General features: G+C 55.8%; 1 protein-coding gene across 1 annotated transcript; it reads right to left on the bottom strand.

Moving 5' to 3' along the window:
* Window positions 1–6,034: 6,034 nt before the first annotated feature.
* Window positions 6,035–7,505, bottom strand: HAMP (hepcidin antimicrobial peptide). Its single transcript, XM_082605887.1, has 3 exons — window positions 7,370–7,505; window positions 6,327–6,386; window positions 6,035–6,244 (listed from the first exon to the last, which is right to left on the bottom strand). The coding sequence occupies exons 1-3, from the start codon at window positions 7,451–7,453 to the stop codon at window positions 6,143–6,145; spliced, it is 246 nt and encodes an 81-aa protein (XP_082462013.1). The 5' UTR covers window positions 7,454–7,505; the 3' UTR covers window positions 6,035–6,142.
* Between the last annotated feature and the right edge of the window lie 2,189 nt (window positions 7,506–9,694).

Raw genomic sequence — 9,694 nt, 5'->3', positions numbered from 1 at the left:
AGAGCTTTGGGGTGGGGGGAGGCAGGGGGAGTGAACGCGGTGAGGGAGCACATGTCCCACGGCTGAGGCCTGGGGGTGGGAGGCAGGGACCCAGCCCCATCAATGACTGGGTTTCACAGCATCAGCATTCCCAACATGCCGCGTGAATTCCTGCCGCCCTCTCCCACCCTACAGATGGCCCCTGGTGTCCCCACCCTCCAGAGGCGAGAGCCCGGTACAAAAGAGCCCTGTTCCCTCAGGGTGAGGGTGCCTCATCCTGGGGGGCTTCTGGGGTAGATGGGGGTGAGGGAAGAGCTGGGCGAGCCTGGCTGGGCTCTGAGTGGAGCCAGGAAGGACCAGGGATTGGGGTTAGTGACTCCCTGGCACCCAGCTCCTCTGTGGGTCGCCTCAGGGTTGGACCCAGTGTTTCCAAGTGGCTGCTTTTCCTGGCCTTTGACACTCTCTTCCCACGGACAGACGCATGCAGTCAGATGCATGCAAATGCTGGCATGAAATGTGACAGATCTGGACCCAGCCAGAAGGAGCAGGCTCGCACAATAACACCGATCAGGGCTCTGCACACACCGACAGGCACCGAGACCCCCGTGCAGCAGACACACACACACCTGCATCCTCCTGCCTACCACACACCTGGACGGGCATAGGCATGGCAATTGGGCATACACACGGACCTGCCTGCGTGCCATGCTCGCAAAGACACTCGGACCAGCTATGAACAGACCCACTCAGACACATGCTGATGGACACGCGGCAGATGCCACCTTTGCACCTGCGACAGGAAGGTACAGGAGGTAGACACAGGTGAGGGCCACGGGGCCTGGGCAGACGTATGAAACAAGTGTGTAGACCATGCATTCTGAATGGGGGTGAAAATTGGTTCTTGGGGTGGGGTCCAGAAAAGTCTTTGTTATTACAGTGGTTTGTGGCTCTCTAAAGGGCCACGGCACATAAACATATACAGTCTATCCATAATATTAAGATTTCATGGGGGGAGTTGGATTAGGAAAAACAGGTCTAAAAGCCTTCCTTAGTGGGGTGTAAATAAAGGTGGAGAAACGCTGATGTGGATTAAGACTCACTAAGAGAGGTGCACGTGCATGTGCACACGTGCCCCCGTTGTGTGCTCAGGTGCTAGAACTTGCTCACTCACAGCCCCCTGTGCCCACACCCTCCCAGATGGCAGGATGCAGACGTCTGATCACCTGGGCATCCTTCCACTCTTCACCTGTCCCTGGATGACTTCCACCCCATCTGCCACAAACTTAGGAGCCCCAGGGCAGAACGTCCACCAGAGGGGTGCTGAGGAGGGCGCTTCATTCTTTCTCTCTCTGGTTTCTTCCCAAGGCCCCATCACTATCCCTGCCACGGTCCCAGCCCACGCCCAGAGCAATCCTAAGCAGCACCCTCCCCCACCCTAAATTAGTGGCAGTTCCCAGCCACCATCCACGGCCCAGACCGCTTCGCATTGCACATGCCCTGGGCAACCCTGCCCCGTGCTCTCAGCCCCGGTCCTCTGTTCTCCCCGCCCCACAGCCCTCCAGGCCGCAGTACTCACCTGATGCTCTTGCTTCAGCACCCTCTGCTCCGCAGGCCCCGCTCGCAGTCCCCTGGCCTCCCAGGGTCTAGGCCCCCACTTACCAGCCCCTCCCCTCCCCCTGGGTGCCAGGGGCCGCCTGCCTCCAAGGCCCAGCTCCTCCCTGCCCCCGGGGGAGGGGGGCACAAAGGGCCCTTGTCACCACTGCTTGAACTGGGCAGCCTGATGCCTGGGTTCTACGAGCTCTTTCCTAGAGGGGCTGGGGGTGGCTGCCTCACTCATTCCCCCCTCCATCACTGCGTACCCTGGTTCTGGGTCCCTGGGAGGGTGCTCTAAGATCTCTGGAGTCTCAGGCTGAAAAGCAGAAGGCATTGTCCTCAGCATCTAGGGGATCTTGGTGGCAGTGTTAGGGATAACCCCGGGCCTGGGAGGCCACGGAGGCCGGTGTGGCCAGGAGGAGGGGACAGGACATCTCACTCTCGGCTGCAGTCACGTCCACCCTCTCTAGAGGGTGTCGCGTTTGGTACCCACATCCGGGTCTCTTGTCTTCTAGCCACTTCTTGCCACTGGAAACAACCTTATGTGTTGACTGTCTCCTCCCGTGATGACATGACCTCCAGGAGGACAGGGTTTGGGCTGCTTACGCCCAATCTACCCTGCTGGGAGGCTGGCTCCTGGCAGAGTTAAGATTCGTAAATGCAGAGTGGGTGCATGTGTGATCCTCAAATACCCTGACTGGAGGCCTTGGCGCTTCTTCCTTCCTCCTAGAAAGCTCCCCTGCCCCATCCCACTCCCCACTCCGCTGCTGGCCATAGCCTGTGCAGCCTTTTGGCTCCCAGCTTGGATGCTGCTTCCTCTGGAAGCCTGCCCGGCCCCTCTCACCAAGCCAAGTTCCTCTGTTTAAATGCTGCCCAGTCCTCGCATGGCCCTCAGCACGCCATTTGCCAACCTGCACCCTCAGTGAGCTGCTTCCCCACTGGCATCTGAGCTCAGGTTTCCGCCTGTCTGTCTGTCTGTCTTGTTCACCATTGTATCCCCTAGAACAGTGCCTGGTGCACAGAGGGTGCTCAGCCAGGGCTGTGGTGACTCTCTGAGCTGGGTAGGGACCCTCTGTGTGCAGAGTCCACAGTGATCCTCCTGCCACCCCAGCCCCTCCCATTGGTCATGACCTTTCAGTGGTGATGGTGGTGAGATGAAGTGGAGTAGTGGTTTGATCATGAGCTGTTCACTCACACTGGGGCATCTTCTGTCCTCCTTCAGGCCAGGGCAGTAGGGAGGGAGGCGGGGAGGGTCCTTTCTCCCAAGGGAGAACCCGGCCCCAGCGGGGGGGCGGGGGGGCGGAGTGCAGGGGGTGATGGGTGGGGAAATCCCTCAGACTGGGGAGTGAGGAGTCAGAGAAGGCTGGATGGAGGGGGATGGGGAGTCCCACCCCCACCTCGGGCTTCATGATGTCAGACTCTGCCCGTGCCTTTCCCAGTCAGGGACAAAGGCCCACTGAGAGTGGGGTGGGGCTTGAACGCCCGGGTTCCAGACAAGAGAGTGGCCTGGTGCTTGGGCTTTGGGAGAGGACATGGAGATCCTAGGGGACTCATATGTCACAGCCTTCAGCATCAACACCAGCCACCTTGGGGTCTTGTGCCCGAGCAGTTTAGGGGGGGTGGGTCTATCGTCTCTCCGGGTGTGAACTGAATGAAGGCTGTCCCTGGGGGCGGGACGTCCACGTGAGTGAGTCCCACAGAGGGCTCTATCGCTGAGATCTGCACTCAGGTCTCCAGCCCAAGGGAGGACGGGGGGACCGGAGAGCATGTGCCAGCAGAAAGGAGACGTGCAACTCAGATCCAGCTACCAGTGCTACCTGATCGTCGGATCCTTCCAGGCAAGGCAGGTGTGTTAGTTTGCTAGGACTACTGTGACAAAGTCTTACAAACTGGGTGGCTAAAGAAACAGTTTATTGTCTCACAGTGCTGGAGGCTAGAAGTCTCCATGTCCACATGGTGTTTGCCCTATATGCGGGTCTCTGTGTCCAAATTTCCACTTTTTATAATACCAGTCCTATTGTATTAGGACCCAACGTAATGACCTTTTTTTTTTTTTTTGCGGTACGTGGGCCTCTCACTGTTGTGGCCTCTCCCGTTGTGGAGCACAGGCTTTGGACGCGCAGGCTCGGCGGCCATGGCTCACGGGCCCAGCCGCTCCGTGGCATGTGGGATCTTCCCGGACTGGGGCACGAACCCGTGGCCCCTGCATCGGCAGGTGGACTCTCAACCACCGCGCCACCAGGGAAGCCCCATGACCTCCTTTTAATGTGATTACCTCTGTAAAGACCCTAGCACCAAATGCCACACAATCGCACTGGGGGTTAAGACTTCAACATATAAATCGTTCTATTCTATTCTATTCTATTCTATTTTGCCGTGCAGCTTGTGGGATCTTAGTTCCCCGACCAGGAATTGAACTCAAGCCACCACAGTGAAAGCACCTAGTCCTAACCACTGGACCACCAGGGAATTCCCAACGTATAAATTTTAGAGAGACATAGTTCAGCCCATAACAGCAGGAGTTCAGATTTGTATGTGAAATACCTCTATCTTTAGATATTAACTCAATTTTTATCTAAAACATTGTGCAGACCAAGCAAAATTGATCTCAGGGCAGAATCAAGCCTTCACAGGCCCACTCGTTGCACATGCTCTTGACGGGTAGCAGGTGCTTGGTCCAACCCAGAGGCACTCTCTGCCCTCAGCCAGAGTTGGCAGCTTCAACAGCAGGAGTCTTCAAACTGTGGCCCCCAGGCCAGCAGCAGCAGTATCAGCTGCGAGCTTGTTAGAAATGCACATTCTAAGGCCCCACCCCAGACCTGCCAAATCTGCATTTTACCAGGCCCTCCAGGAGAGCCGGGTGCATGCTAACGTTTGTGTGCCTCCGCCTCACATCACTAGGACCACCTGAAGGACCAGCTAAGGTGAGAGAAGAGCGCTGGTGTCATCAAGTGCAATTAGCAATTTCGGGTTTCCCACCTCCCGGTATTTATTTATCAGGAGGGTCTGAGAGGCCTCCACCTCCTCTGTCAATCCGAATCCTTTCCATTGATGAGGTATTTGACAGTTTCCACTCACACTCCTCCCTCTCTGAGCATCTCAGCAGCCCAATGAGCTGAGTACTGTAGAGGCTTCTGTCCTTTTACAGATGAGGAAGTGGGGTTTCAGAGCAAGAGGAGGATGCCCGTGAGATCCCGCAGCTAAAAGGAGGCCAAGCTCCCCAAATAGTCTTCCTCTCCCCATCCTTCAGTCTCTGTTCAGGAAAACCTCTCCCAGAGGACCAACCTCTCGTGGCTTCCGAGGCAGAAGTTGGTAGTGTACGGGACTGATCTGGCTCCCAGCTGGGTTTAGTTTGGCTCCCAGGGTGTTGATTTTAAAAAAATCAGATTCCTTTCATCAGTTGTCAATATTTTAAAAATCAGGAAATTTCACATAAAAATAAGGATTGCCACCTTCTCTTGAAAAGGCGCTCTAGCCATGTGTTGCCTGCCTGTGGGCACGGCAGCTATGCCTGGCAGCCCTCTTTAGATGGGGCCCCAGGCCTCGCCACTCCCTATCTTTATGCAACGTTGAGGCCAAATGGCCAAGGCCCTTTATCATCATGCTAGCGCTGATGTGTTCTCATGGGCTAAGATGACAGTGAAATGCATCTTGCATTTCTTCTTCTATCAAAAGTGGGGAAATCAGATAAATTGAGAGGGATAGTTTTCAAGAAGAAAGGGAGGGAATTCAACCCCTTATGGAGATGAACAGTATTGTCCTATGTATCTCCTATGCAAAGTATGTCGTTATTGAGAGAATATAAGTGAAGACGCTCCTGTGAAACAAATCCATCACATCTCACTCACTTACTTCACCCAGTGGTCCCTGAAGGCCAGTGGTTCTCAAGTGTTTTGGTCTCAGGACCCGTTTATACTCTGAAAACTTATTGAGAACTTCAAAAACCTTGTGTTCTAGTGAGTTATATCTATAGGTACTTAATCTATTAGAAATTGAAACTGAGAAATTTTTAAAGCACAAGATACACAAGCACACAATCTACCAGATGTCAGAAGGATGACATCCTCACACATCATGGCGCCTTGCTGTCCACTCATGAGGGAACGAGAGTGAGAAAGACGGGAAACATCTTAGTAGTTTCCACCTTGTGGAGCCCTGGAGTAGTCCCCAGACTTTGCTCTGAGAACCCTTGCTAGGCATGTGAATTTACCCCTGTTTTAAGAAGATTGCAAGGAGGAAACTTTAACTTTCATTCCCTGCTGTTGCAACATAAATTCGAGGTTTTTTGAAGTGGGGAAAGATGGGGAAGAACAGAGACCAAATATCCTTCAAAAAGCTTCTTTGCAACCCCCAGTACACACCAACCCCGCACACCCCACCGAGCACTGGCCCTCCCAAGACAGGGGCCACAGCGAGCCTCTGGCATAGGCCTTTGGCAGGGAGAAAAGACAACGGACTCTGGTTTGGAAAATAAGAGCTATAACCGGCCATTTTATTCCAAGACCGTTCACTGAGGGTTGGAGGGTAGCAGGAATAAATAGGGACTGGGGGCAGGGCGGCAGGGGTTGCTCTATGTTCTGCAGCACAACCCACACGTTGCTTTACCACAGCAGCCGCAGCAGAATGTGCAGATGGGGAAGTGGGTGTCTCTTCTCAGCCTCTGGAACACGGGCTGTGGGAAAGGAGGGTAGTGAGCGGGGGCGTAGGCATGGGAAGGCGTGGGAGGCTCTGAAGGGAGTCCCAGGGGGCCTCACCGTCAAGCCAGCTGCGGCTCCTGCTGTGTCCTGGGTCTGGACGTCTGCAAGCTGTCTTGTCTGTGAAAGCAAAAGGGGAATTGAGGACGGCAGGGCCCTGGCAGAACTCTCAGTCTCGCTCCCACTGACCAGCTCCTCCCCAGGGGTTGGCGTCCGCTGGTTCAGCTGGAATCCTAGGAGTGGCCTTACTTTCTGGCCTTTCCGCACCTTCCCACGGGTGGTTCTCCTGCCTACAAACATCCCAGATCTGTCTTCTCTCTCCACAGCTGCTCACTCTTCCGTAGCACTCTCCGTGGCCTGGATGCCAGTCCCTGCCTGTATCTTGTTCCTTACAACCCGTTCCCCATGTGTTATCCGTCAGATCTCGGCTTAAAAGCCTGCAGGGCTTCCCCTGTGCTTGGAGGAAGATCAGCGTTTGCACAGTTGCCCACAAGACGTGGCATGGCCACCCCTCGGTCTCATCTCCAAGCACCGTCTCCTTCCCTTACCAAGCCCTCTAGTCCTCGGGGACACCATGCTTGCCCCACCTTGGTCTTGGCTGGCTGCCCCCTTCTCTTCTCCTCCCTGTCATAGGTCAAATAACATTTTCTCACAAAAGAGCCAGCCCTTGATGCCATCTAAAGAAGCCAACCCACATCATCACTCTCCCACCATCTTTTATGTTATTCACGAATAGCATTTATTAAACACAAGCGTTTACTTGTTTTAAGTTCACTGACTAATTTCCCTGACGAGGATGTAAGCTCCACGAGAATATTCTTCTCTCATCTCCCTTGTTCACTGCTTGGTCACCACTGTCCAGAAGAGGACTTAACACAGAGTAGGCCCTCAATAAATAACTGTGGAATTAGATCAGGGCCCCCAGTCCCTGCCACTCAGTACCCCATCTCTGCACTTCGAGCAGCTGCCTGTCCCCCTTTGCTTGCCCTGAGCTCTGGCCCGTGCTGGGGCCTCCTGGTGCCCTCCACTGTCCCCTCCCAGGGGCCTGGCTCTCCCTTGCGATTCTGGCTGCCCTCCTGGGCCCAGACCCTGTGGGCTCTCACCTGGGGTGGGAGAATGAAGCCACTGGTCAGGCTGACCAGGAGAAGCAGGAGGCAGATGGCCCGGATCTGCGTGTTCAGTGCCATCGTGCTGTCCGTCTGGCTGTCCTTCTGTTACGTCTAGGACTTGCTCTGGTGTCTGGGAGCCCAGTTACAGTTGCTTTTATGGGGCCTCCTGGGGGGGGCGGGGATGCTAAGCCCCCTCCCCTTTGGCCCAACTCATTTCCAAGAAGGTGGTGGCGCCGAAAAGGCGGGAGAGATAAGCGGGAACAGAGTGACAGGGAACAGGGTTGTGTCACCCTCAGCCAGCAGAGGTGTGTCCAGGAGGTGGGACAGATGCGACCACAGACACATGCCTCTTGCCAGCCACCTGGGAAACACTTTCCCCGACATGACATCACCCTGTTGATTTCAGAAAAAATTCCACCTTTTGCCCCAGCAGCTGAACTGGTCGATGAGCAGGAGTGAGGCGCCCTCCTTCCCCACCCTTCCCCGGCCTCCTCAGTCACATGCCATATGGCTGTCACTTGCTGGGGAGGGAACACCATGACAGCCACGTGCAGGAGTCTGTGTCGACAGCAGCCCCCAGAACACGTACGGGGTCTTTTTTTTTTTTTTTTTAATGTGGACCACTTTTAAAGTCTTTATTGAACTTGTTACAATATTGCTTCTGTTTTGTTTTGGTTTTTTGGCCATGAGGCCTGTGGGATCTTAGCTCCCCGACCAGAGATGGAACCCGCACCCCCTGCATTGGAAGGCAAAGTCTTAACCACTGGACCGCCAGGGAAGCCCCACCTGTAGGGTTTTTCAAGTGTCAGAAACTTAAGATGTGGCCCTGGTATCTGGGAAAGGTTCCTGTGAACTTTTGGCCAAAAAAGACAGTGGTGACAGTAATAGCTAACATCTGACTGCACCTTACGAGCTGGCAGATGTGATGACTCACTTTGGGGTTAACGCAGCCCGGGCCACCTATCCTCTGAGCAGCTCCTAACTGACCCATCCTGGGCTCTGCTCTGTACTCAGGGTGCTAGCTGCCTTCTCAGCCAGTGACCCCAGGGGCCAGGCTTCCTAGATCCTGCTCCTGAGAGAGGAGCCCACCATGCCCACCTGAGGCTTACTTTCTTCACTTTTCAGGAGAGGAGCTGAAGGCAAAGATTAGGGCACTGCCCAAGCTCGGTCAGCCAGAGGCAGTCGGGACTTCAGCCCGGGCAGCCTGACTGGGGCCTGTGCCCTCATCACCAGGCTTTCCTGCCTCCCAGAAAACACAGGAGGGCACTGGGTGGGTCTGCTGGACCTGGCTCCTGTGGCTCAGTGAGCAGATTGTGCACGTCCCATCCCAACTCCAAAGTCAGGGGCATCGTGTTGGCACCTTGAAACCCGCTGATGTGGGAGTCCTTACACCACAGACGTTGGCAAACACTACAACCCAGGCTTTCCTCCGGAGGGCCGGCTCCCTGCCCACCATGGGAAGGGGAGCTGAGCCGAGGCGGCCTGACTGCGGCAACCTCATTGCCACCCACGCCCTGAACCATCTTAGAGCGCACACGGCCCAGGAGAACAGCCAACCTTGACTCCAGAGATGGCCCCTTGGCCATTTTCCCTCTCCGACTCACTCTAGGGCCATCCAGTGTTAACCCTACGAGCCTGGGGATGGTGCCGTCAAGGAATGAACTCTTCTTCCTGGCCCCAAACTGCTGCCAGGGCCCACTCAAAAAGCACAAAAGTGGGGGGCCCCTGGGAAGTAATGCTGTTCCCTGCCATGTGCCTCCCCACTCACTCTATGTTAGGCCCCTCCGGCTGCACACGACCTCACTCTCAGACAGAGGAGTGGCCAGGAAAGGAGACAGGGCTCTTGGAAGGAAGAACCCAGCTGGGGGCATCCGGGATGGGCGCAGTGTGGCGAGCTCAGTCAGGTGACCAGGCCTAGATGCTGGGAGTGGCTGGAGTTGCACGGGGAGACACAGCAGCATCCCCCAGCACTGCCAGGCATCACTGCATCTCAGCTCAGGCCAGGTTTCATCATCAACCAGGGGCAGGGGTCACAGCACAGGCGCCAGAGTTGCAGTGCAAGGCGACAGGCTGACGGGCCAAGCCTGGCTTCCTGGCCATCTGCCCTCCCTGGGGGTGGGGGTGCTCAAGGCCAGGCCCCACCATTGGCTGGTGCAGAGGGGAGGGCGTCAGCCCAGAAGAGCAGGGCCAGGAGCCAGTCCTGTTTAGGAACTGGTGACACGGAAGACCCCAGCCTCTCCTCCAAACACATGGGACATGTCCTTGACCCTGGCTCCCCCTGTCCCCCACACCACATATGCAACACCTGGGGCCTCCACG

This window comes from Mesoplodon mirus (assembly GCF_964341445.2).
Source record: "Mesoplodon mirus genome assembly, chromosome: 19".
Classification (NCBI taxonomy): Eukaryota; Metazoa; Chordata; class Mammalia; order Artiodactyla; family Ziphiidae; genus Mesoplodon; species Mesoplodon mirus.
The sequence above is the reverse complement of the archived record's forward strand: the minus strand, read 5'-3'. Positions and strand labels throughout refer to the sequence as shown.

Bases quoted from the DNA above. Each gene is read 5' to 3' on its own strand.
- HAMP (XM_082605887.1), bottom strand. From the start codon at position 7,453: ATGGCACTGAACACGCAGATCCGGGCCATCTGCCTCCTGCTTCTCCTG. The intron at 6,387-7,369 runs GTGAGAGCCCAC...TTGCTTTCACAG, and splicing joins GCTTCATTCTCCCACCCCAG to ACAAGACAGCTTGCAGACGT. The intron at 6,245-6,326 runs GTGAGGCCCCCT...CCTTTCCCACAG, and splicing joins GAGCCGCAGCTGGCTTGACG to CCCGTGTTCCAGAGGCTGAG.